This window comes from Anas acuta, chromosome 5, assembly GCF_963932015.1.
Source record: "Anas acuta chromosome 5, bAnaAcu1.1, whole genome shotgun sequence".
Taxonomy (NCBI): Eukaryota; Metazoa; Chordata; class Aves; order Anseriformes; family Anatidae; genus Anas; species Anas acuta.
In genome coordinates, this window is record NC_088983.1 from 13,159,838 (window position 1) to 13,187,441 (window position 27,604).

Sequence of the window (27,604 nt, forward strand, 5' to 3'; positions counted from 1 at the left end):
GTTTTGGCATGATCCTTCTTGCCAAGCCAGCTGATGCACTATATTTGGAAATGTGGCTGTGCTGTGTATTACCAAGCTTATTCATCATTGCTGTCAGCTTACTCTCCCTTTGCAGAATGCTTTCAGGAATTTTAAGCAGTGTTCATTTGAAAGGAAACATGGCATAGCACTTAAAAATGTTAACCAGAAGACAACCAGAAAAGCAAACTTGAAAAAAAGAAACAAAAGCAAAACAAAAAACATGCCTCACTGAAATGTAATATCACTGCTGCTTCAGATATTTATGAAGTTTTCAGCTCCTCTCGGTCCTGAAGGTTTTTGTTTTTCTCTGCCTGTTATGCAGCTATATTTTAGATAGCTGCTTCTGTTGTCATGCACATACTGGCAAACAGCCTGGCTTTTCATTGCTGTGTTGAGAAACAGGCTTATATTTCATTTTTCTGAAACATGGCTTTAATCATTAGCAAAAAGGTACTTCATTTTTGAAACTTTATTTCAAATTAAAAAATACACTTTTCTTAAGTTACAATTTTTTTTGGAAATCCAGGGATTTTTATGGAATTGCAATTGAAAATCTGTTTCATGAACTGTGTGATACAAATATAATTTTAAACACAAAAGGTAATTTCACAAAGAAATTACACTGTTTTCTCCATATTGTACCATATGTTATCAGGATAACTCAATTTGTTGGTTAGAAAATGGCAGGGAATATTGCTTAACTGAACTTTTTTTTGACACATGAAATTGGATTATGTTCTAGATTTTAAGAATATTTGATGAAATTTTCATACGTTTATTATATATATTACATTAAAATTACTATGTTATGTGACTTGTGCTAAGCAGCTCCCCTGGGTTGGTATTTGGAATATATTTTCTGGACAAATACACACATACCAGGAATTCCTTTCAGATGATGGCCTTTAGCAAACACCACATTTGTCAGATGCACTGGATTGTAAGTGGTTGTATTTGTCTCATGTAGCTGAGCGAGGAACGGAGATAAGTTATTTAGGAAGTGGAGTTCTATTTTCTGATCGGGGAATTGGATAAAAAGTGCAGTCTTAATCAAGGTAGATAATTACTTTAAAGGAAATAGTTTCAAAACAAGATATCTGAAGATGTCAGTGCTGTTTTTGCTTTTTTTTTGCGTGAGATAAATCTGCTGATTTAATCATGCATGCAGGATACAGAACTTGTTGTCTCTAGAAATTCTGATGACTAAGAAGCAGTAGTTGACACGAAATGCATCTATGGAGATGCATGCAGTGTTTTTGATGTACTAGTGACAATGCTTTTCTGCTTACAGTGCCATCAACCTAGTAAGTAGTGTTTGCTGACCTTATTTCCTATGGTATATTCACTGTGTGCTATCTGAGCTGTAGAAACTGAGACAGATCTTGCATTAGCCTCAAGTTTCTTAGTTTGTAATATACAAGAGTATATTTCAGCTAGAGGTTGCTTTTTGGTCTCTGAGACAATTCACCTGTGATAGTAATGCAGATACTTAACGGTTGTTCAAACTTATCTGTTCATTGTATTTTGGAAGCCAAAGTTCACATTCTCTAAAGTCAGCTTTATCTTTAAATTACTGGCAATGCTTTCACTGCAAAAATAGGTTCTAATTTCATGCTGAAAATCTTCAAAATATAGTGCTGACCATGTACAGTATTCGTACAGCTTCATATATTGGTGTATCATTGTTCTAATTCCATGGTGGCATTTCTTATGTTTTCATGTATAAAACTTGTTTTCTTTTTTTCTTCTGATGAAATCTACTGATAAGCATTTGTATACCAAGTAGATCTTTCCCTAAATAGAACTTCTGAGAATGTTTGCAGCATTCTGGTAGTTGTATACACAGGGCATTTTCTTAGGCTGCTTTCCATCAAATTATTGGCCAATAAACAATTTCTTATAGTTGAGAAAAATCCTTCCAAATCACTTCAGTTGATCAACTTATTTATCTTAGCATTTATGAGCATCTTCACTGGTATAAACTGTGTCATAATTTATAACTTGTAACATGGAATACACTGTTACACAATATGTTCATGTGGGTATCCTAATGAGCGTCACCTCCTGCATTCTTATGAGATGAAAACTAATCAAATCTTGTATCAGATAAACGGCTTGTGGCAGAGCAGTGCCTTTCTAGAGGACAATGTTCGTTTAAAAAAATGCTGAGGGATGTGACTGGTCAGGAAGTGATTTGCAAAGAATCTGAGATCTTTCCTGACCAGTCTGCACGTGAGGTCTTCTCATGGTAGAAGCTGCACTAGAAAAGTATATTATGCAACTCAAGTGGAACCGATAAAATGAAACAGCACGTGTGGGTTTGAGCCTCTGATACCTACTAGAGAGCTAAAAAAGCCTTTTTGTGCCTCAGGACTCCTTAGTCTCCATGTCCTAAGGGACAGTCTGTCTCACTCTTGTTTTGTGTCAAGAGGAAATAATTTGGTTTGTTTGTTGTCTTGTCAATTTGTCATTGCTGTAATTGGTAACAAGTCTGCTTGTTAATCTGTTTTAGTTGGAAGATGGGGAAGAAGAGCCGAGTAAAAACTCAGAAGTCAGGTACAGGAGCCACAGCGACAGTCTCTCCAAAGGAAATGTTGAATCTAATTAGTGAGCTATTACAAAGTAAGTTTCATTTTATGCCTCTTTGGGAGAAGGGATAGTGTACTGAACACTCACAGATGTTTTCTCTGGTTAGTGAAACCAGTGAATTCAATTCACTTCCTGTAAGTGGCCAAGCTGGCTATTTCAGCCTGCTTAAGATAGTATATTTTGTATCTCGTAGCATGTATCTCTTAGTAGATACAGTTACAGGTCTATTATCTGTACGTGTTGGCCACAGTGTATTTTGATAGCTTCTGGCTTTATGGCACAACTCAAGCATAAATACTGGGTGAGATTCGATTTCAAAAAAAGCTATTGTAGATTACTTGACATTGCAGCTTTGTCAAAAATGTTTTTCTTGTAAACCTCAAGAATTACACCATTTCTGTTGAACATTTGAACAGCACTTTGAACCAATATCAGAGTAGAGAAATTAATTGTGGAAAGCAGCAGTGCAAATCAATTCAACTGCACTGTTATTTTTGTCTTAAATAAAAATGTTTATTTTTATTCTTTGGAAGCCTTCTGTAGTGCTCAGTTCTAGTGTGTAGTCCAAAGGTTGTTTCACTTATTGAGGTTCTTGGAATTTGTCTGTTATTTCTACTAAGCATAAAAAGCAGAGCATAAATTCATATGATTATGTTAAACTACTGTTCACACTTGCTACTGTCACTGGTAACTGTCCTGAGCTACACTGTGGTTGAAACAGGACCAAATTTTTGGACACATTTAAATGTTGCCTTAGAAAAATTCAGGATTTTTCTTCAGCATTGCTCACAAAAGAGGAGACAAGGAGTTGGCAGAGCAATTTTGTGCTTGTGCTACAGTTGGCCTGTGCTTTGCTACCAAAAATAAAATATAGATCTAATTTTCTAAGCAAAGACAAGTATCAGCTGTTCTTTTTGTCAAGCTTCCATGTTTCGTTCAGTGGAAAGATTTTCAAATCAGTTGAACAAGGTAATCTTCAGCTGCCCACTTGGATTTATGCAGCTCAGATCCACATGCTGGCATTTAGAACATTGTCAGAGAGAGACTGTGGATTTAATCTAAAGCTAAATCTTGGCTAAGTGTCCCTTTGCTTGTCCTTCCTGTACGCATGCGTGTTTAAATGCTATATTAATTAGGTAGGTCAAATGTACATACTAGAAAATCTCTCATTTACTGAAGGTAAGCACAGTGCTGTTACTTGCTTTCTTTACAGTAAAGATAACAGCAAGCAGGCCAACGTAAATGGTGTTTTGTGGGGGTTATTGGAAACAGAATATTTTGTCTGTTTGCTTTATCTGTGAGAGTACTGAAAGCTCTGGTTCTTTGTATTTTTTTTCTTCCTAGCTTTTCAAACATTTGATATTTCTTATCTGAAAGAATGGAAGAATAGATGAAAGTAAAATAACTTCAGGAACGTTATACTGTGAAAACTTCAAAAGTCTCTAGTAATTACTTGCCGAAAACCAGGATGCTTATAACAGTGGACATGATAGTGTTTACTATGTAAACATGTTCAAAGGACTAGTACTAAGGTTCACTTGAAGTTACTGTGCAACCATGACCTTTTCTCTGATGTTAAAAAATATGTATATACATATATTATTAAAGAGAATATTTACATTTGGCTTTTTTTCCCAGAATGCAGCAGTCCTACCCCTGGTCCTGGTAAAGAATGGGAAGAATATGTGCAGATTCGTTCCCTTGTTGAGAAAATTCGCAAAAAGCAGAAAGGTAAATGTGAAAGACTACAAGATAATAGCCCACCTGAACTACCCTTAATTTGACAAAGTCTTGCTTCTGTTTACAGCTAAAGGAGATACTTTGTTGTTACTATATAAATATTATGCAATCCTATTATATTAGGATAAAAAACACTAGTTCTTCTGACATGCAGTTACTTTTTACACATTGAACTTTCTTAAATGTTCTCATGAGCATAACCAATGGCATTAACAATTTTAGTATTTGCATTTATGAAAGAATATGACAGATAAATGATTCTGTGATAATTTTGTCCTGTATTTAGAAAATTTAGAAAAAGACAGTTTGAGATTGTGGTGAGATGACAATCTGAAGGTCTGGAAATAAAATCCTTTGAGAATAATAGGCCTTTTTGATTTCTGATTCCATATTCTGCTTTTCTGTTCCGATAAATCTTAACATTTCAAACTGAATTTAGTAAATATTTTAGTCTGAACAACTACTGGACATGGAAACAGTTTTTGCATTCAAAATAGTGACATTAAATTATGACAAAATAAAATGTACAAAGTAAATTCATCAATTAACGTCTACCTGCTGTATATCAAGCACATGAATAAACTAAATAAATGCTTCTGGTATCATAGCTTATATGGAGTTTGTTGATTTTCCAAAGTTTAATATGTGCTTATTTTTCAGATGAGATCAATTTTCTTTCACTATGTTTTGCAACAACTCACTGATCAGTTGTTGGTACTATTTTCATATTAGTTTTGTTTTTATTTGGAGGTATGTTCTAAAAATATTTTCCATGTAACATTTAGTAAAACCAACCTCTTGAAAGTTATTTTTCTGCCAATAAAACAACTTTTTAATCTGGAAATACTTGAAAAGGTCTTAAAACAATTCTTTCTACTCTAATATTTATACAGTGAAGGCAAAAAGAGCTAGCCTGTATTTAAAATGGAGCTTGTGTTTTGTATTCTTGCTTGAAGAAGACTGTACTTAGAAGCCTGAAATGTCCTTTTGACACCTGTTTTTAATATCTATTGATGAATGCATAAAAATCTCACTTCATAAAAACTTGAAATCTCTGAATGTTAGTTACTACCAGAAGGCATTGAAAAATAAATAGTACTGTTTGAGTGACTGCATCCTGTAGCTGTGTAGAGGTGAACTTAGTTTATTATTTTGCTGTCCCACAACTTCCATAAACTTTTGGTACGTGTCCTGGTTTCTATGATGTAATACAAGTGTTACAGTAAAGGATATCCCAAGTTAACAAGAACAGAGTTGCCATTGAGGCTGTGCTCTTCACCATATCTCCAGCACCAGAAAGATAGAACCATCTATGGAAAAATACCTGCTGGCAGAAGTAGAATTTGTAGAACAGTATTATGCTAATAAGACACTTTTGTCTTGAAAGATGCAAAACCTACCAACCACAACACCGTATGACACACAAATGCCTTTTAATGTGCATTTTTGCATACACGGTGACTATGAATAGCATGGTGTCTTTCAAAACTATCTTTGAGTGGAACATAATTAAAACTACATGGTTTTCTAGATTAATATCAGCTTTAAACACTTAGGAAAAGAGATGTAAACTGTGGTTGGGACCTTTAAGATGTACAAATGAATGTATTGCCTAAAGTATCATACTTTGACTTCCTCAACTGGGTTGCAGAATGAACTAAAATGATCTTGATTGTAGAAAACTGAACTTGAAAATGGAGTATTTATGCTTTCTAAATTCTTTTGCTTGTTTGATTCATTACCAAAACTTTCAATAAAGCTGACTATTCAGTAATTTTCATTAGTACAGCTATATTTTGTTTGGTATGGAAATTGTTCCACAACAGTGACTAACTTATGCAACTAATCTTACTAGATGTGCCTTACTAGCCTTAGGTATAGATATATTTTACAGAAAATAATTCCATAAAATGAATATGAAATAAAGGAGAAATAGCAGCTTTGTTTAAAAGGAAACAAATTATGGCACAACACATTCTCATTGCATTGAAAATACTTCATCAATATATACCTTGTATACTGCATTATCAAAAAAATATAGCTTATGATAGTTGTGATGTCATGTTAACTGCAAATTTGATTGGTTTGGGGTTTTGGAATGCATGATTTTGAGGAAAATAGTCTCAGATACACTACTGCTACTTTTCCTAAAACTCTCCTCAAGACCATAAAATCACAGAATGGCTTGTGTTGGAAGGAACCTTAAACAGCACCCAACCCCACTGTTGTAGGCAGGGATGCCACCCATTAGATTGTGTTGGCCTTGAACGTCTCCATGGATGGGGCATCCACAACTTCTCAGGGCAACCTGTTCCAGCACCTCACCACCTTCCACAGTAAAGAATTTATTCCTGATGTCTAACCTAAATTTATCTTCTTTTAGTTTATGACCATTCCCCCTTGTCCTACCATTATCTACCCCAGCAAAGAGTTATTCATTGTTTCTGTAGGACCTCTTTAAGAATTGAAAGGCTGCTATAAGGTCTCCCAGAGCCTTCTCTTCCTCATATTGAGCCTTTTGTCCACCAGAACCCACAAGTCTCTCTTGACAGGGCTGCTGTCATGCTTCTCCCATGCCTAACCACAAGATGATATTTACTTCATAATATACACTTCACATGTAAGCCATTTCCTGGTTGCATATTGTCACTCATAAAATGGCCTGAACACCAGGGGTGTTTGGACACTTTTAATGCGATCTGACACTGGAGTTTGGATTGAAGAGAACTTAGAGGCAAAGAGGTATAGAAGGGATGACTGAGTATAGCTGGGAACCATAATGCATAAGTTCAAATCTGATGAAGGTTAAAGAGAAAGCTGAGGAAGTGAGTAAGACTTGTGATTTCACTGTAGGACCGCGTGCCTGTTGGAGAATCAGTGTCAAGAATTTGGAAGAGCTCTGTGATATCAGGAGGATGATCAGTTCTTAGTTATTTTAGCATATCCATATGCTATGTGAAAAAGCTAAGTGCCTTGTGCGTGAGAGGAGCTTGATATCTGCTTATCATTTTCAGGGCTTAGTTAATGAAATTTCAACATGCTCCTAAATGGGTTCTTGTATCTGTATTAGCACGTTGTGGTGATTGCATTTATTATTAATATTTAGCTGAGAAATATTTTCATTATCTTCTTATTTAAAAGAGAAAGAGGAGGGGTGTTTCATATTTCATCATAGTTCTATTTAGATGGTTGTGTTTTTAAGGTAAGCCAATTTTGCAGAGTATCTAATTTGATGAAGACTGGGTATAACACTTGTCTACTATCAAGTAATACTTAACAAAGACCAGTTCTCACTCAGCTTCTTCAAAGGATAACTGTTATAGGATAACACATACCTGTTTACATGTGCTTATATATTGATTTTTTTAATCTTTTTCCTCTTATTCCTGTGTCTTTAATACATTCTGTATATAGGTTTGTCTATTGTCTTTGATGGAAAAAGAGATGACTATTTCCCTGAATTGATAAAATGGGCAACTGAAAATGGAGCATCCACGGAGGGTTTTGAAATAGCTAACTTTGAGGAGGAGGGGTTTGGTTTGAAAGCAACAAGAGAGATAAAGGTAAGCATGTGAACATTTGACTAGATTAGAAAATGCTTGGAATGTAGTTGCAGAGCTATGAAATGTTCTTCTTCCCTTCCCCCTTTGTTGATGAAACTAAAACACTCCAAACTCTGTACTTGAGAAATAAAATTGAGTATTATTCTCACCAAATAATACTATGAATTTATTGGTCTTTTTCTCTCCTTGTTTTCCCATAATGTTTACCTAATTACCAGAATACTCTTACCCTGCTGATGTAGCCCTCTCACATTGATTTTTATAGCTGTCCTCTTCCACGTCCCAGTGCCTTCTAAAGCACTGGTCTTTTTGCTTCCTAGAGGTATTGTGGTACTTATTTTCTAGTGAATTTGGAGGAAAAGAAAACCAGAAAACCAAAATAAAACCTTGGTACTGAGTGTCTTACATTCTTTAGGTGAAGAATATAGATGTACGTAGTTTGCCAACAGGTAAGCATGTAAAGTTGTTCTTTACAGCTGTTTCCCATCTGTAAAAAGGAGATGGAAAGAGGCAATTGGCTACTGTAGAAAAAATGTTAAAAATTGAGCATGTTGTATTCATTCTAGGGCTTTAGTAGCATGTAGTTAATAGCGCTAGCACTGCCAGTTAATGAGAATCAAAATCCTGAACAGTTCTTCTAAAATCATAAGGGGCGATATGAAAATAGCTGTACTGGGAGAAAATATTTGATCAATAATTAATAGCAGTAAAATAGATGTTGTAGATCTGAGGTTGTGTGGGCCATCTACATGTTGGCAATCCCAAAGTGAAACACTGTTTTGTAATACAAATATCTTTGTTTTAAACTTTTTATAATGCAGATCTAGACACTTTGGTTACCACAATATGATATTTAACTTTCAGTGGAAGAGAAGGAAGAATTTTGATTCAAAATAATTTTTGATTTAAAAAGGAAAAACCCTGGAATTTAATGTTAATGTATGCTTAAGATGGTTGGCACATCAGATACATGCTAACTGACCCTCTATACTTTTTTTTTCTTTCTGTAGGCTGAAGAGTTGTTTCTGTGGGTTCCTAGAAGACTCTTGATGACAGTCGAGTCAGCTAAAAATTCAGTATTAGGTAAGAGCTTAAGGAAGTCCTTAACAAGAAGCTATGTATGGAATCATTCAGCGCTAGTTGTCTCTTTAGTTGATCAGCTGTACCACAGTACTTGCTTATCATCCTCACCATCAGGTTTGGAATACCTAGAAGCTTAAAGCATCAGTGGAAATAATTTAATTTTCCTCTTTTTCTGGCTGAGCACACTAGATATCTTCCAGATGCATGTGTTATTTTGAACACATAGCTCGTATAATGTACTATGCTGTTTATAAACTGGGAAGTGAGATGTTCTTAGACACAGAGTATTGCTCTAGTTTCTTCATGTCTTCCATCGTATAATTTATGAGGCGTTTACTCTATCAGATAACAAGCAGCATAATATAATGTGGGTGGCCAAATATTTTAGAAACCTGAAAACCTTTTTTTCTTATTTGAAAATTCTTACATGTTACATGTCACAATGTTCATTTAAACTGAATCTAGGGTGATACTTTCCACGGGCTGTTAATTTAGCACCTCACCTTTCTGGGTTAATTCAGGTTCCCTGTATTCTCAAGATCGAATTCTTCAAGCTATGGGCAATATAACATTGGCATTCCACTTACTTTGTGAGCGAGCCAACCCCAACTCTTTCTGGCTGCCCTACATCCAGACTCTCCCCAATGAATATGATACTCCACTCTATTTTGAAGAAGATGAAGTACAGTATCTTCAGTCAACTCAGGCCATACATGATGTTTTTAGTCAATATAAAAATACAGCTCGACAGTATGCCTATTTCTACAAAGTTATTCAGGTAAGGATCTTAAATGTAGCGTATGGTTTATGTTGTTCTCGTGATGATTATTGAGGAGGGTATAAAAACAGTGATGCTAAATAATAGAGAAAACTGTATTGCTCTTTAAAGGTTTGAATCATTAAAGCAATTTCCTGCTGCTTTTTTGAACTGCTGTTAAAATTTCACAGCTCAGTAGGCTTATGAATATATAAGAAAGTATTTAGCTGGTTGAGAGAAGTGATTACTGCCCTTTGTTTGGCATTGGTGAGGCTTTACCTGGAATACTGTATATTTTTGGGCCAACTAGTACAAGAGATGTTTACAAAGTGGAGCAAGTGTAGAGGAGGGCTACTAAGATGTCACTTACTTAAGCCCTTTATCTGTTAAGGAATACAGTGAGGGAGCTGGGGAAAGGGTGAAAAAGGGTGGTTCAATTATTGTTTTCAGTTTTTCCTACTGGTAGCCAGACTCCAGAAGTTTGCCTGTGGGGAAATTGGGATAGACGACCTCCAGAGATCTTGTACAACTTACGTGTCTTTGATTTCTTGGGGGAAAAAAATAGTTTTCAGTAAACAAAGCAAAATTATAATTGTTAATTGATGTAGAAAAGAACACTGCATATGTTGTGTTTTCAACGACTGTGGCTTAACTGTTGCTTTCTCTTCTATTTAATACAATTATTTTGATTGCTTTTAAATACATGAACTCGTATGATTACAATTTGAGTGTGGGGAGTCTTGAGACAGGCGAACTTCTCATCATTCTCTGAAGTAATGATTTAAATCGAGTTTCTAAGAGAACTGTTACTCTGACTTACATATAGACATAATTGATGTAGGTTACGTAAATGGTGATATGTTGTTGTCAAGGCTGTGCTCAATGCCCAACCCTCCAAAGCTTTTTGTGGCACAATTTACGTGAAAAATATGTAACTATGTGCTGAACCTCCACAAGCAGGTGGTCTAGATACAACTATTTAGGTCATAGGAGAGGTTAGAAGGCATAGAGCAATTCTTTTCTCCCTTAACATTATCATAGCTCCAAAACTTTATTGTTAACTTCTTAAAGTCAACAAAAGTTATATTATTCCGCTTAATGTTTCAAACACAGTCTCAAGTTACCAAGTATTGTGAGGGCATGAGGAATGGAGGAACACCTTTCACAACCTAAAGTCATTGATATAGTGGGTAAACACCAAGTAAGATTCTTTTCTTTGAGGCAAGGAGTATGGTAGAAACAGTGGCTTTATACCACGAAGGAAAAATAGTTCTTCCAAGTTTCACAGGAAAGGGTAACTTAGACAACTCTCCTCTTTTGCTGTGTGCCACACTTGATCTTCCAGTTCTTCGCTTTTTTCTCAAATTATATTGTCTGAGAAAAGAGAACTACTAAACTTTCTTACTACTAAACTTTCTTGTATCTTTTTATATTTCTTTACCCCTGAATAGCTGTACTGTTTTTAAAGCATTGTTAACATAATATTGTGTAACATTATCTAACTCTTCTAACTGCTATTCATGCTCTAGTAAAACTTATTCAGATAAGTACACTATTACTATGACTAGTTCCATCAATTTCATGACGCTAATAGCAGGATTAGTAAGTGTGAGAGGTTGTGCAGTTACAACGTTAATTAAGAAAAGCTGAAATACAGTTTTGCAGAGAAATGAGATCTGGAATGGTACACTGGATTTTGACTGTCCAGTGTTTCAGAACCTCTTCCCAATGATCGATGAATACATTTAAACTGATACTGAGGTGGTGCAAGCAGAACAGAAGAATGTTTACAGAATGCAGTAGCGTAACATCAGTTGAAGCATGTGATGTCTATTAAGTGAAAAGCAGCTTAAATGTTTGACAAAACATTTTGTGTCCATGAAAGCTTTGTCACAGAAAATCTGTTTAAGGACAGCAAATACATGCTATTTCTCTTATTGTGTCTTAAAGCTGATCAAAAATAATTTGTATAAAACATAAGCTAATGTCATCAAAGTAATGTCTCACTAAATAATTCATATTCAGCATCAAAAGCCATGCTGTAGAATGTTTGAGTAAGAAAAGAAAAGCAATTAGAAAAAAGATTTGAGCAAAGAAAATAATGTACATGAGATGACTTTGGGGTAGACCATCTTTAGAGCTCTGATGATGGCGATTTGTTGAACATGATAATGAGTGTGGAGTATTAAAAGCTTGTTTTGTTTTATATTAGCAACTACATGGAAACTAGTATGGTGTACCTCCTGGAAGACAATTTGTCAGCTGTGTGCCTTGGCAGCCAAGAAGGCAAAATCTATTGTGGGTTGCATTAAACACAGCATAACCAGCTGGTCAGAAGAGGTGATTCTCCCACTGTATTTAGTGTTGGTTCAGCCTCACTTGGAATATTGCAGTCAGTTCTGGGCTCCACAACTAAAGAAGGATTTTAAGATACTTGAATGTGTCCAGAGGAGGGCAGCAGAGCTGGTTAAAGAGCTGGTTACATCCTATGAAGAGTGACTGAGGACACTGAATTTGTTAAACTTGGAGAAAGGGAAGCTGAGGAGTGACCTCGTTGCTCTCTACAACTTCCTGAGGTGGGGAAATTGAGAGGGAGCTGCTCATCGTTTCTCCCTGATATCTAGAGCCAGGACACAAGGGAGTAGCTCAAAGCCATGCTGGGAAGGTTCAGGCTAGAAGTTAAGTAAAACTTCTTTGCCAAGTGGCTAGTTGGGCACAAAAACTGGCTTCCTGGAGAGGTGGTGGATGCCCTGTGCCTGTCTGCGTTTAAGGCATTTGGATAACGGTTTTCATGATATATTTAAGCTTTGGGTCAGCCCCAAAGTAGTTTGACAGTTGGATGAAATCTTTTTAGGTCCCTTCCAACTGAAGCTATTGTATTCTGGTATTGCCTAGGGTGATTTAGTTCAGTTTGATCTGCAGCAATGGGAAACCTTGGTGGGAATAGTGTTTAAATAAATGGTGCTCTTCTCTTTGAGCTTTATATTAGTACATCCAAGGAAGTGCTTAGTCCTGTATTGTTGTCTTTCATACGAATTGTGGAACATACAGTGTGAAATGTGAAACATTTGCTTGTGCTCCAAAAATCTAGACCAGATATTTTTGTCTCTTGACAAATACTTTTATTCCTTGTATAATGTAGTTATTGTTTCACACGGAACGTCAGTATGAACAGAGATCAGACTGATATAATTTGTATAAATGTATAATTTGCTGTATTTACTAGTTCTTTGGAAACTGAGTGGTAATAAGGTCTAGGTAAATTTTAGGTGTGTTCTGGTTTAGTTCCATGCTTCAGCACTGCTAGCTAGGTAACTAGTTTCAGCTGAAAGTTTCTTTACTGCTATTCAGTAAATGTCACATTAGGAAGATACAAACTTCATCTGGCTCCAGGAGTGTCAAGTGAACGGATTAGGTACTTGCTAATAATGCTTTTGATGAAACCTATGGAAGTTTTAAGACTTCTCAATCTTTGTTTCTGCTCTCAAAAATAAAAGCTTGTAAGTTTTGAAACACTGAAGAAAAAGTGCACATGAAAAAATGCCTCTTTGTTTTAGGAGAAAAAAGTATCATTTCTCATTATTCAGGAAAAAAAATGAATGAATTTTGGTATCATCTTGCATGCACTCATTATTTTATAAATAAACTTGACCTACAAAATATTAACACTAAGGGTAATGTTTTTAGGAAATTCATGAGCATATGGAAATGCAAAAAGAGGTGGGGAAAAAAATCATATAAATGAAAAGGCAAAGCAAAACCGTTTTCTTATGAAAGGCAGAGTACTCTGCAAGCTGTATGAAAGTGAATGTTAGATTTTTGTGTGACATTTCATTCACTACTACTACTGCATTAGAATAAGTATTTTAATGAAAGCTGACTCGTGATCAGGATTTTGATTCTGTTTCAGGTATGCAGACTAATATTTTTAACGTTTACAGATAACCTTTTTTTACATTACAGAAGTCTTGCATTTGCTTTCTTGAGAGCTCTTCTACTGCAGGAAGTAAAACAATTAGAGCCTTAAAACAAAAGATGCTTTTCTAATAAGTGGGGACACTGAAAAGGGGATTACTTTGTGAAATTAAAATATTTTAAATACTTTGCAGCGTTTTTATTCTGCAAATTGTTTCTAATGACTGGGGTAATAAAGGGGTTAAAAGTCACTTATTCAAATGCTTCATTTTCTTTCCATGTAGGATCTCTAGACTATTATTAAAATAATTTTGCCTCTGATACATGTGCAGATTTAAACATTGTTTGACAAGTGTTGGTCTGTTTTATTTCACTAGTTTCTTTGTAATGGTGGCTTTCTCAAAACACTGTAGTTCTCTTTCTCAGAGTGAGTAATCCAGATACACGTGAAGAACAGGCAGATTTATGCATTTCACAGCTGTTGCAAGCTAAACTGTAGTCTGGTTTGATAAGCAGAAACAGGTGTGATGTTGAGTAGACAAAAATAAACCCTTGAGCATGCTAGCCAGGATGTATAAACCACACTGACACTTTTCTTAATGTATGTAATTTGATAACTAAAAACATTTAAAAGTTCTTGCAGATGTACTTTAAAGGTGTGTTTGGCCTCTGCATTGCTATCAAAATACAGCAAGTGGTCAAAAGAGTACTTTCATCATAGAAGACCTGTAGTTTTAAGCTGTTTTTGTAGTTTGTTCCAAAGAAAAGTTTTGTAAACGGCAAGGCTTTCTTTTCCCTTGCAAGGTATGTATGTGACTTCCATCAGCATTTATGGGCATCGCATGCATACTGAAAGGTGAACAGAGCTCAAATGTTTGTGGCTTAACGCTAAAAAATTTTTGTACGCTGAAGTGTGGTATAATAAGCACAAGAGGGAGCCATATAGTTTACAGACATTCACAGCGAGCTTATATTCCTAAAGAAAATAAATGAAGTTTGAACCTTTTTAAAAAGAATATGTGGTGGTTTTCCTGTGTGATTTTCTTGCAGCTGCACTTGGGTGCCTGTTTGTAGTCTACCGAAGAGAAAATTTTGTAAATCAAAACAAGACATCAGGATGGGGAATGTTCTTAGAGCAGGTGAAGTGCCAGAATACTATTTAATTGTTTGGGACGCTAAGGGTATAGTAGAGGCTGTTATTAACTGCCTTACTAAAAGACAACTTTATGAGGATTTCAGTGAACTTTTAATATGCCTTAAGTGTTAATATGGTAAGTCTGAAATTGGCAGAGCCCTTTAACTGGCATGACTTCTGCTGTGGTAGCCAGCTGTAGTTTGGTAGTGTTTGTATATCTGCTTCTCATGCCCTGGGCTAGAGGATCAGTTTTGCAGGACTGTTAAGGATGGCAGTTCAGACAGTAATTTGGACAGTATTTTTAGGCTGTAGTCTCTGGACCATCGGGGTCTGCAGGTTTTTCTGAAGGGCACTAACAAGCTAGCTGTTTGTTTCAAACTGGTGTGGGTGAAATTGTAGTGGGTGTCTGCTACAGGCTGTCTGATCAGGAGAAGGAAAGGGATGAGACTTACAGATGAGACCCTCTACAGAAGTAGTCTTATGTTTGCAGGGCCTGGCCCTCGCGGGGGCCTTCAACCACTATGATACCTTAATATAGCAGGAGAATCACCTGCTTGGAGCGGCTGGCTATGCTGGGTTTAATGCAAAATGCAGGTTGTCCCCTCAGCTGCCAGGGCATGCTGCTGGCTTGTGCTGAGCCTGCTGCCCAGGAACATCCATGGGTCCCTTTCTGCCGAGCTGCTCCCCAGCCTGTGTCTGGGTCTGGCACTGCTCCCTCCCAGGTGTAGCATGTGGCATTTTCCTCTGGAAACTTCATGCTGTTGTTAATCGGCAGTGCTCCCATCTATCTTCCCTCCACAAGGCCTCTCATCCCTCCAGGGAGTCAGCAGCACCTCCCAGTTTAGTTTCATCTGCAGACTTGATAAGGATACATTCAACTCCTGCATCCAGATCACTGATAAAAACGCTGAACAGAGCCAGCCCCCGACCTGAGCCCTGGGGAAGCCTGCCAGTGAGTGGCCACCAGCCAGATGGGCACAGCACATCCTCAGCACATCCACAGCTGGGAGGGGTTTTGGAACACCAGGGGGTTGTGCTGCCATTCTGAGGGACTTGAACAGGCTGGAGGAATGGGCCGACAGGAACTTCATGAGCAATACATGAATGTGCCAAGGGCCAAGTTCAACATGAGCCAGCAATTTCTCTGCCACAGAGGGCTAATGGTATCCTGGGCTGCCCTAGGAGGAGTGTTTCCACCTCAGTGTGTATAAATGTTTGAAGGGAGGGTGCACAGAAGAGGGAGTCAGGCTCTTTTCAGTGGTGTCCAGGGGCAGGACAAGAGGCAATGGGCATGTGGACATCACATACCTGTGAACATCAGGAAATAATTTTTAATGTGAGGATGACAGACCATTAGCACAGGCTGCCCAGAGAGATTGTGGGATCTCCCTCCTTGCCTGGATATTGTCCTGGGCAGCCTGCTCCAGGTGGCTCTGCCTGAGCAGGGGGTAGGACCAGGTAACCTCCAGAGGTGCCTTCCAACTTCCACCATCCTGAGACTCTGAAGCTCAGCTTGGGCAAGTTGAAGGCCACAGCTTCTTTAGCTAATTGGTAGAGTTCGGGTGAGTGGAAGAATGCTGGAAATCCCTATTGCTCAAACCCACAGCTCATAAGCCATAACAGAACACTTTAGTTTGTAACAAAACCTCTTTATATCAAACATATAATATATAAACTTTACATTTGTTTGTAAAGAACTTGTAAAACTTTGTCTTTTAATAGCTATATCTAAAGTGAGAAGCGATGGTGAAGTCCAAGTGCTTGAAAATAACTGTCTTAAAGCATGACAGAGGTAAGAGATGTAGGATTCCATCTTGTAGATGGAATAAATTCAGTCATGTTTCAATTTTGTGTGCCTTCTTAACTTGTTAAACTGTTTTGATTAAAAGAAATGATAATGTAGCCAGGAAGCAGGTTTTCCTACTAACCTGTAAACTGAGATGCATACTGTGCATCATAGCAGTTGAAGTTAATGTTATGAGAAATGCCAGAGACAGGATCTTCTTTCCACAACTTAACTTTGCACAGAAGTAGCATAAAAATCAGTGAATAAAGAAGAATTGTCAATTAATAAAAATAAATCAGAATAAAACTGATTGGAGAAAGGAAGCACTTAAGTAATATTTTAACTAATTTAGTTCTTTTTCAATCAGTTCTAAGTTTCTTCACAGTGTTAATGAGCAAATGAGGAAATGCTTTTTTTGCCTCAGTGAAGCTACTGTTCTTCAAGAAGCTGGACGTGCCCCGTGAGTCGCACCTTTTTTTTTTTTTTTTTCCTTTTAATAGAATCTCTTTTTGTAATACAGCTGGGTAGTATCTGTAGCTTGTATTATACCAAGCATTTCACAGGAGCACTTGCTGACTGGGAACAGTTTTCTGAGCAGTATGTATTGACATTTGGACATATTGGCATTTGGACCTACTATATTGTAGGTCCACTGTGAATGCAACCCCTTGCAGTAATCTGTCCAGAGGTATTTTGATCTGTTTGTTTGCACTGTTGGACAGAACTTAATCTCCATGAGACTGCCGTCCCGTTTGCTCAGATACTAAATTTGATTTCTTATTCATATAAAATTTGGCTAATTGATTTAGCGTGACTGAACTCCAAAATGTAGTTAGTAGTTGTTGGGCACTGGAATATTTATTTTAGTAAGGAGGCTTTAAAGTAGTAAGTTCTAGATCTCAAAATAATATTTTAGCGTCTTTAAATCTGGTGTCACATTTGGCTCTTCAATATCGGGTATATTAGGCGAGATATCACATGTCTTGCTTATTTGTGACACCATTTTCTAAAGTTGTGATACTTTCAATATGACTTATGCCAGTCTTGCGTTATTTCTCTCTATTCTTTCCAATCTATACTATTCCAACAAGGGTATGCTTTTCCAGCAAGATACCACCATTTAACTTTCCTGTGCTAGGTAATGTTTGAGTTAAATGCAGGCAAGTGTATTGCCTTTTAGAACTCTCTATTCAAATGTTTGGAAATTGTTTTTTAGCTATAAATTGATATAATAGATACAGAATATTTGAATACTTCTAAAGAGTTAAACTAACGTGCAGTCAGAAGTAAATGTATTTGGAAGCAGAGTACAATTTTGATCATGGACCAGGTAGGTCTTCAGAACTCTGGTTTTCCCCTCACTTAATTTGTACTCATTGCCATACCAATCAAATAGCTTTTTTCAGAAGTAGTCTCAGTGTCAATGGAAAAGGAAAAAAAAAAAAAAAAAAAAAGGCACTTGCGAATTCTATATCTTTCCCTTTTGTTTACCTGTCTGCTATAAATGTCAGCTTTAGGAGAGATTTAAAATTTCATTGTGTGGGCAGTTACAGAGGTAAGATAGCACTGCTATTTATATTTGCTTTGTCCAAATTTCAGCAGCTGAGTTGTTCTGCTTGATCAATAATAAATCAATAGACAGTTAATGATGGAATATATTTATGCCTTTCTGTGTTTTTCCTCTCCGTAAGGGCCAAAATATTGTATTAATCTGTTTTGCTGGCAGCAAACTGAAGATTGACTATGCTTGTACTGTACCACTTAGCGTATCTACTGTAAGGTGGTTTGGGCTTTGCAAACATGGGCCAATTTCCTGTTTTCTTATTATTTCTGGTGTATCTCACCCCTGGCTATGATGGCAGTGACAGCAGTTCCTACGGCTTTGTTGAGCCATTCCTGTGGCCTCTCCTCGCCATCAGAGAAGCAGCTACATGCTTTGCTGGCTCGTGTGTGTCTGTCAGACAAATGAAGAGCTCAAGACCTTGTATGAGTAGGAGGTCTCCTTCCTCCTTCCCCCGTTCCTTCCTTGCCTCCCACTGGAACACGGCGACAGCTCTGGGCTTTGAGCCAGCCGGACACAGGAGGAGGTGTTTGGCTGTTGGGGCAGCGTTTGCTCCTCAAACAGCTGTTCCCTATTTCCTCCAAGGAAAAGGTGGCAGGCCATATGGAGGCATCCTGTGGTCCAGATTCAGCCCATGGGTGCCAGTTGGACCATGCTGGCCTAGATCGAAATTCAGGCACATCCTACTTGGTGTCTGTTATTTCTGACAGTTGGAATGTTTTAAATTTTGGACAAGGACAGACAAGATAAAACTGTCTTTCATTTGGAGGTGGATATCATCTTTCTTTGGACGTTCATTGTTAAATTAAAACCTCCTGATTAGATCTTAGTTTATATTCTGTATGGTTTGCATTCATTTACACTAGCCTAAATGCCCTCTTTCCTCTAGAGAAAGAGAGATGTACTTCAAAGTGTGTATGCCAGCACTAAGCAAAATTTGTTTCTGCACAGTTTAAACCACATTTGGGAGGAATAATACATTCTCTTGTTAGTCTTATGGTCTTTAAAGGCTTTATTCTTTTTTCTTTTTTTTTTTGAAGATAGGGTTCTCAACCACCCTCGTGGTTGAGAATGCAGATAAGCATCTGTTTTTACAGCCTATAGCATGGAGAGCTTTTTTGGTTTGTCTGTTTGCTTTTCTATTAGTTGCTTTTATTTTTATTTTTTAACTGAGTTGCACTTTCTGGGGCAGTTGAGTTTATCCCCAGAGATGTTGTCTGTGTCTTTTGTGAATGTGAGTGTCTCAGTAGACACCAAGAGATCATCACGCACTTAGAAGTATACTTTCTCATATAAAGTTTGTACTTATTGTGCAGATTTAATATTTTTCCTGATATAACAGCAGTTACAAATGTTCCATAAATTTAAAATATGATAACAAGCTGATGTTTCTTAGAATGGAATACTCAAAGGATGTATTCTTTAAGCACTGCAAAATTATACAGGGGACTTATCTTTGTTAAAATTAGTAATTTAACTAAATTACAAAGTGGATTATCCTCTTCAGTCAGACTCAGTGCTAATACTCCACACAGTAGGAGATTGATATGTTGCTAAGTAAGCCAAAGTTTATTTTCTTGTACGATCACTTGAATGTGAGTTGAAGAGGAAGTGATAAGTTTTTAGCTTTGCGTGTGTGCACCGCAGTCCCCATACATCTGGCTGCAGGACTCATCCTGCCCCATATGCAGTGTCACTCCTGCGGTGCAGTACCTCAGTTACAAGATGATCGTGATCCAAGCTTCCACCAAGTGGCACCCAGTAGGATTTGTCTGTAAACTTGAGGAGTTGATTCACAGGGAGCAGAGCGTTGGCCGTATTGTGTAATATCAACGCTTGTTAGGAAACTCTTTGGAAGGGGAGTGGTTGTGAACAGGAAGCAATGTCCATGTCTTCTTAAAGCACTTCATTTTAGGCTTTCCATACAGCACTTTATTTGTGGTTTGTGATTCCCTGAATTAATAGTGGGGTTTTGTGATGAATTTGTGCATGAAGCATCATCTTGCACTGAAGAGGAGTAAAGTAATCCTTGGACCTCAGGAGGAACCTGAAGAGTAAATGATATGTCCCAGCATGCAGGCAGAGTAAAGGGTTTCCTCACAAAGGTCTGTAGTTGTCTTAGTGTAGTTGCATGAAGAACTACTGACAAAATCCCTCAATCTGAGGCTCAACATCAACACAGAATTTGTATTTCATGAGTACATGAACCAAAGGAGATCGGACCTGGTGCATCCTTCTGTAATGTGAACAGGGACAGGGCAGCAGCTAGGGGGCTGCCTCATTGCAAAACATACCCAGTCTCAGCACTCATCCTTTCCTCCTTCATTCCTTCAGCCGCTCGTGGGGCTGCACTCAGCTCTAAATGATTTTGTGAGGAAAGGAAAAGGTACAGAAAACTTGGTCACTAGATTGTGTCATATCTGAGTGGCTTCTTTTCTGGGGAAAAGTAAATTCTGGATAAAGAAATATCCTGTAAACAGAATGATCAAGAAGTGCGCTTTAAAGAGAGTCACTTTCCCTCCTCCATTTAATAAAGGAGGTGACAGGTTTGCGGACAGGGTACTGGTTTGCAGTTGGTTGAAGATGCTTACTGCATACTCCATCAGCCAAAAGGTAATGTCCACTTTGCATATGGAGTGGGCTGTCAGTGATACAAGCTGTCTGTTATGCCACTGCTGTCTCATTGACTAAATGCAATCTTTGCAGGTAGAAGGTACAAAAAAAAAATGGATTGTGCAGTTAAATTCCATTGCACCAGGAGGAGTCATTCCAGTCTGCTTCCGCTACACGAATCCCATAATAGTGTGGAACAGTGCTTTCTTGTGTATATTGGCAGAAAGTAAATAAAAATTGCTGACATAAAGAATAAGCAAGAATGTTATTTAGATTTAATAAGTTTCAATTCTGTAGCACATCTTTAATTTTAAGATTAGGTTTTGTGAAGCAGGATGATCTGCCTTCCATTAGCAAACTCATGTAGCAACATACGTTTGTGGATGTAATTCCTTGTGCCTAATGAATCACGCTGTTTGAAAATTCCAAAGCATACCTTTGTAGTTATAAGATGTTATTACAAAGTAAAATCTTTGTTTTATTTCTCCTGTCCTGTATGGTGAACTGGCTTTCCCTCATTAGGTTAGGCAGCATATGTCCAATGGAAAAAGAGAATTCTTGTGTCCCTGTAGATCACTAGGATCCTCCATTCTGAATTCTTTATTTTACTTCGCTTTAGGGCAGTTAAAGCCTCAGCGGCTCCACAGAGAGGAGTTTCTCTTCAAGGCTGCTGCTTCAAAGGATTTCAAGAGCTAGGAAAGGGACAGTTACCAGCAAACGCTGACAGATCTTCCTGCTTCTGGCCTTGAAAGTGTGTGTGCGGTGTGTTTGTGTTTTCATACACCTACACATTGGCCTGAAACCATCAAGTAGCATCCAACAAGACTCATAACGAAATCTCCCCATGTTAATGAGTACATTGGAAAGAGGGGGGGGAGCTGCAAAGAGGGGGAGGAAAAAAATTGTTTGGTCAAAAGGAACAAACCCTTGGGCTTCATGTTCAAAGGAATGGAAGTTAACAAGGTGGAAGCTTAAGCTGGTTTTGGCTTTAAATTTGTTTCAAGTACCCTTAGTGTTTTGGGGGTTGGGGTTGCAGAGGTGGGGAGTGATGGCCTCAATATAATCCCAACACTTGGTATGATGCTTTCCCAAGATAGAAATGGAGCTCTCTCTACTTCAGCGGTACACAAGAGGTTTTTGAGAATATTGAAATCTGATTTAGTAATATTGATGCGGAGATGGCCCACTACTTTTCCTTGGACTTGTGAGTACTTGAAATATTCTTCACAGAAATCCAGCCATCTCTGCATCTACAAACACACTAAACCAACAAATGGGTCTGTCACAACCTGAGGCATGTGTATAGCGTTGAGTTAGAATGCAGAAAAATGGGACGCAAAGTGGTTTAAGCAAGGACTTTTTTTAGTTACATATTAGAGTGGAGTAGCAGGTGACTCAGATAGCCAGCTTACCTCAATTTAGAGATGTCTTTTCAAAAAAAAAAAAAAAAAAACCAACAACAACAACAAAAAAAACAAACCCACAACACTACCTTTGATCACATCCAGCAATTCATTTTTTTCTTACTCGGGGGATACAATGGTAATAATAGTACAAAGAAGTATGCTGTCCAACATGACATCACACCAAAATACGTTCTTCCCAGCACATCTAGTAGTGTACGTATGAACACAAATTTAACACTACGTAAACTCTAACTTTTACCCAGAAATTTTACTGCATGTTACAGTAATAGGACTTGTACTTTGCATCACTCAGTAAACAAGCAGATATTAAGCTTATTTTAATGGAAGTGCCTTTGTTGAGGGTAGGAGCTCTGATAAATGAGCTCTGGCATTTCATGACTGAATGGAGTGAGGAGTAGTAGCCTCTAATGGTCTGCTCATTCTTGTACAGGAGGCTAATGCCCTCGTAAGCTGCATAGCAGAAGTGATAGCTTCTCAGCTTGAAAGGCACCCACCCTTTCCACATCGAATCCTTCATCCTGTCCAAATAAAAATAAGTCTTCTCAAACGTGGAGGAGTGACCTAGCACCTAGGTTGAGATTTGAGAATCATTAATCTTGTAAAGTTTATCCAAAAACATGGTGAAGAAATAATTAGCGTGAAGGCGTCTCTGAGGGCATCAGGAGTTGCAGTTTCTTTCATGACACTGAACATGAGATGTGGGCCCTTGGATATCACTGCTTCCCAGAAAGGAAAATATTTAAAAGTCTTTTTTCTTGTTGTTGGGGATTTTTTTTCCTCCCTTTATCCGGTTGCCATACTGCGTAACTGGCTTCTAGTCTGATAGTGTTTTAGGTGACTAGAATAACAGTCTGTCTCTTTCCACAGTGGCTGCAGACAATCTGGCAGCAATCACTGTTACTTTTTAATATTTCTGGTTATTTTGAGATATCCTCCAAATGTCTCAAAGAAAGCTTGGAATGCTGAAAGGGAAGAAGCAATTTTTATTTTTTTATTTTTTTTAGGAATAGCAGCATCAGGAGGAAAATGAAATTCAGCATGCTACTATTTGTTTTTGCAGTGGTCATCACCCTGATTGCCAGCTCTGACAATATTTTCACAGAAAGGGTAACTAAATAGATGGTATTTGTTCTTTATAATAACTCTTTCAGTAGAATGTCAGGACCTGCATCTAAATGAATATATTCACATTTTCATGTTCCCATTTTTTATTTAAAGCTTTTCCCCTCCCAACTTTCTGAACTACTTCATACAGCTGTAATAAGTTAAAATTAGGGTTCATGTAGTGGATAATGTCACGTTTCATAGATAATATGTAGAGATCCAGCCGTGTAAACCTCTAAAAGCTAGATCTAATATTTTTTATGTATTAAGTGTTTGTTTAGCTTAAATACATCTATATCTTTTTTGATCAGCCTGAGCAATTTGCATGCTATGCAGCAGACATCTTCTATACTTTATTAAATATCTGTCAATTATAAATATCAAGGTTTTACATTAATGTCAAGATAGTACATCAAAAATTCATGGAATATGTGACTTTTTTCAAGGGTATTTAATACTTAATGCATTTGTGTCATTTTTCTTTCTAGATATATTGACAGGTTTTATTAAGTGTTTGTTAGGGAGATTTCATTTTTACCAAGGGACTATAAAGAGAAGCTGCATACTAAATCAATTTTTTAATCAGAATATTGTTCTTTTTTGTGTGTCTTCAGATTCTTGTAATCTATAGGGTTTTTAAGTTATGTACTAACATAGTCCAAGTCAGAAATCTAACGTGATCAAATATGCTGATCTTAGAGCATCTTAACTTTTAAATAGCTGCTAGTATATTGTACCACAGCGTGCTATAAATATGGTAATTATGTATGCCAGGATTTTATTATGGCTTGTGTTTTTTATTATAAGACCATTGATTTTATCCCTTATCATAATTTACTAGTGTTTTTTTTATGAATTATGTCTGGACTGTCCCAATATATGGGCAGTCCCCGAGTTTCGTGGACTTACAAAAGGGGAGGGATGCAGAGCATCTGGTGGCACCCAGAACGGGTGCCCATGGGCTGCGTGTTCAAATCGGGTCATTCCAGAAGGACTATTTATGTAAGTGAGCGATTAACCTCGGCACAATATGCAGTCGTGAGATGTCTTGAACAGAAAAATCATTCAATTAGATCTAATACGGATTTTGCCTTGGAGATGACTATCGGTATTTGCTCCGAGTCAGGGCTGAGCGTGTTGGCCGGTGCTCCCTGTGCAGCGTGACCAGGAGCTGCGTGTGCCTTGTGTTTGGTTGCTTTGAAGTAGAAATCACTTTTGCACTGTTGAGCCCTTTGTGGTCAGTCTGTAGTTAGTGCCTTTGTACTTTCGCTGCTTGTGAAGGGATTTTGTTTGAAAGTTCAGGGAGAGGGAGGAGAGCGGGAGCGGGCAGAGAGGAGGGTCCCTTTACGTGCCTGGGACCTCCTTAAAACCCTCATTTTAAACTTAAACTTTACGCCAAGACCTCCAAAATTCGCCGTATGGCAGCCCATACGTTATGCTAAGAGTATCAGACTGCGGCAGCGACCCCCGAGAGCCGGCTGTGTGGCCGCGGCCTGCCGCCCTTCAGCGGGCCGCGGCCGGGCGCCGTTCCGCCATTCGGCCGGCAGGGGGCAGGGGCAGCCCGCGCTGCCGGCCCGAGCCCAGCGGGGCCGCCGCTTGTGGCCGCGGCACCTTCCCGGGCAGGCCCCGAGCCCGGGGGCTTTCTACCGCCGCCTCCGGGGCTCGGGCAAACGCGAGGGCTTTAAAAATAATAATAATAATAAACGAGCGAGCGGCGGGTCTCATCCGCAGGGTTAACCGGGGGGCTGGAGGGAGAGCGGGCACCTGGGACCTGCCGCCCCGCTGGCAGCCTTTTGTCACGTATAATTTGCCTAAAATTGCGCGCTGGGCGCGAGCTTTTGTTTCCTAATTGATTTACGGTTTTGAGCCACTTTTACCTCATCCCCTACTGTCCTGCGCACGGTGCCAGCAAGTACATTACAGCGAGAGATGATAAATTACCGCGCACTTGTGATGCTAATGCCTCGCGAGGAGCAAGCCCTGCTACACGGAGCTTCTGGTTGGGGGTGTCAGAGACAGGGCTATGCAAAAAGGCATTTGTATCTTCTGAAGTAGCCGTTTGATCATTTCCTTCAATTTGTCTGGGAGACCTAATTGGACCTGGAGATTAAAATTTACGCGATTAGGGTTTGCCATTTTGTGACCTGGGACAAAATTCTAAAGCGTGCGTGCGTGGGCTGAAAGCTACCTGTATCTGTGAAACTTTAGATAAGTTAATTTGTCAGAAAAGTAACAGGCATTACAGCTTCTTACAGCCTTCTTCAAATCTAAGTATTTTGCATGTTAATGGAAACTACAGTATGCTTTCTCAAGTGCAATTGCTCCACTTTTAGAGCGGAGTGCGTGTAGATGGGTTGATGCAGGTAATCTGTTCTAATCTGATCTCATCTGTTTCTCACTAAAGCTATTCAAATTTTTTAATGTTTGATTTCTGAGGTGTAGCGCAACTCATACTGAATAAAGTGTTTAAAGGCATAGGGGAAGAAATGCAAATTTTGTCATTTTTTTATTGCATTTGTGAAACACGTTCCCAAGATCCTAACACAGGGGACATTGTGAGAGTTGGTGAAACCTAAATGTGTGCTTACTGTCTGATCTCTTTCTCTTGCCCTTTCACCAAGAGCTGTGTTTTGGTTTACCTTTGCATGCTCAGTCCACCTTAAATTTTTTATTTTTGTACGATGTCTGTGGGTTCCAGTCTTGAAATATGAAGAAACAGATTTATGGCGGCTGCTGGGCACAACAAATTAAGTTGACAGTGATGTATGAGAGCATAATAGCATGATGATCCCTCTGTAGCGCGGCTGGACGCCTCCTGCTTCATTTGGCTCTTGTTAGGATCTGTTAGGCAGCTAAATAATGAAATTCTGCTGACTGATTTCTGATTTCTGTTTTCTTTCTCTTTTCACCTTTTCTGAAACTTGCATTTCCCAGACCCATCCCAATGCCAGCAAACTGCCCTTAAAGGATTCTTTCACTTACGATGACTACAGGTTGGTCTGTCTCTTAATTCTTATTTTTTTTTTTTTTAGTGGATTGCGGGGCCTTGGAAATGCTTCATTGGTGGGAAAACCCTATTGTTATTGAAATGTTAAATGTAGGATTTGATACTAATATACTTAATGAAGAAGAAAGTGAAATAAATATGCAGATTTTAATAGTTACAAAGGAATAGTCATTATGAGCAGCTAATTTAGCCAACTGGCACACACAGTCTGAGATTAGTACGGTAATTTGTTGTTTTTTAAGAAAATCAGTCCATGTTGCAGGAGGTTTGTTTTTTGGGATTGGCGATTTTTTTATAACTTTATTTTTTTAAGAAGCTTTACCAACATGTAGTGGAAACTAATATTTACGGTGTCTGTTGAACTGGAGAGCTTAAGCTGTGCATGTGAAGCATGAGTGTCACTTGGAGATGCTGTGGGGGTGACATAATTAAGATAAAAATAAGAATAATTAAGATAGCAAGAGCTTTAATTCTGTTAAATGTTTAAAATAGCACAAATAAAAAGTGTTCATGAAGTATTAGAGGCTTCTGGGTAAATCTAAGAAACTGAGTTTTCCAGAGCATGCCTACTTCACTTACCAGGGTCACAGAGGAACATGCCAACTTGCATGTGAAATTGACTGAAATTTTCCAGATACAGAACCATGCTGCTGTTATGTTTCAAGTGGTGTTTGTATATCAGAACTATCCACAATTTTAACATGATTTTTAAAAAAAATAAGTAAACTTCAAGTTGACAGTATCTTTCTAAGCAATCTGGAGTCCTTCTGGAAAAATCTTTCTGACAGTCTAATTCTATATATTAAATACTTGCTAGTAGTGGAGTCTGGGGAGTTAAAAATTTCACTACGTTCTGGCCATACTACATATATTTATTGTGCTTTTTGAAAAAAGGAACAGCACCAGAAGAAAAAAATAATTTTTAAGATTTCTTCTTTCTCACATTTAATATTTTTGTCTGAAGCAAAATAAAATTGGAAATTCGGGAATGTATAGAAAGTATTGAAATATTAAGCTTTTCTGAGGATTCCTGTAGTTGAATAAGTACCTGGCATTTCATTTTCTTAACCTGCCTTAGGTTTTGAATTATATCGGTACTAAATTATCTTTTTTAAATTATTATTTTAACCTGGGTATCTGAGTTTTTTTTTTTCCATTTCTTTATTCTGATGAGTAGAAAATTTATAGATACTGAGCTAAGCTCCTGCACTGAAGAGAAGCACTTACCAAAATATGCTTGCATCACTAGATGACAGTGCCTTGCAGTTCAGGTAGTGTGTGAGCTCTTTAGGGAGCCAGAAGG

At 37.9% G+C, this 27,604-nt stretch overlaps 1 protein-coding gene across 2 annotated transcripts in view; it reads left to right on the forward strand.

Moving 5' to 3' along the window:
* The window catches only part of SETD3 (SET domain containing 3, actin N3(tau)-histidine methyltransferase), a 57,593-nt gene that overhangs the window by 15,805 nt on the left and 14,184 nt on the right, over positions 1-27,604 (forward strand). For both annotated transcript variants that reach the window (XM_068682790.1, XM_068682791.1), the window contains 6 exons: positions 2,534-2,643; positions 4,249-4,341; positions 7,765-7,913; positions 8,924-8,996; positions 9,518-9,774; positions 26,229-26,287. In XM_068682790.1, the coding sequence (XP_068538891.1) occupies positions 2,541-2,643; positions 4,249-4,341; positions 7,765-7,913; positions 8,924-8,996; positions 9,518-9,774; positions 26,229-26,287 (734 nt within the window). In that variant the 5' untranslated portion in view covers positions 2,534-2,540. The remainder of the gene's footprint in view (positions 1-2,533; positions 2,644-4,248; positions 4,342-7,764; positions 7,914-8,923; positions 8,997-9,517; positions 9,775-26,228; positions 26,288-27,604) is intronic.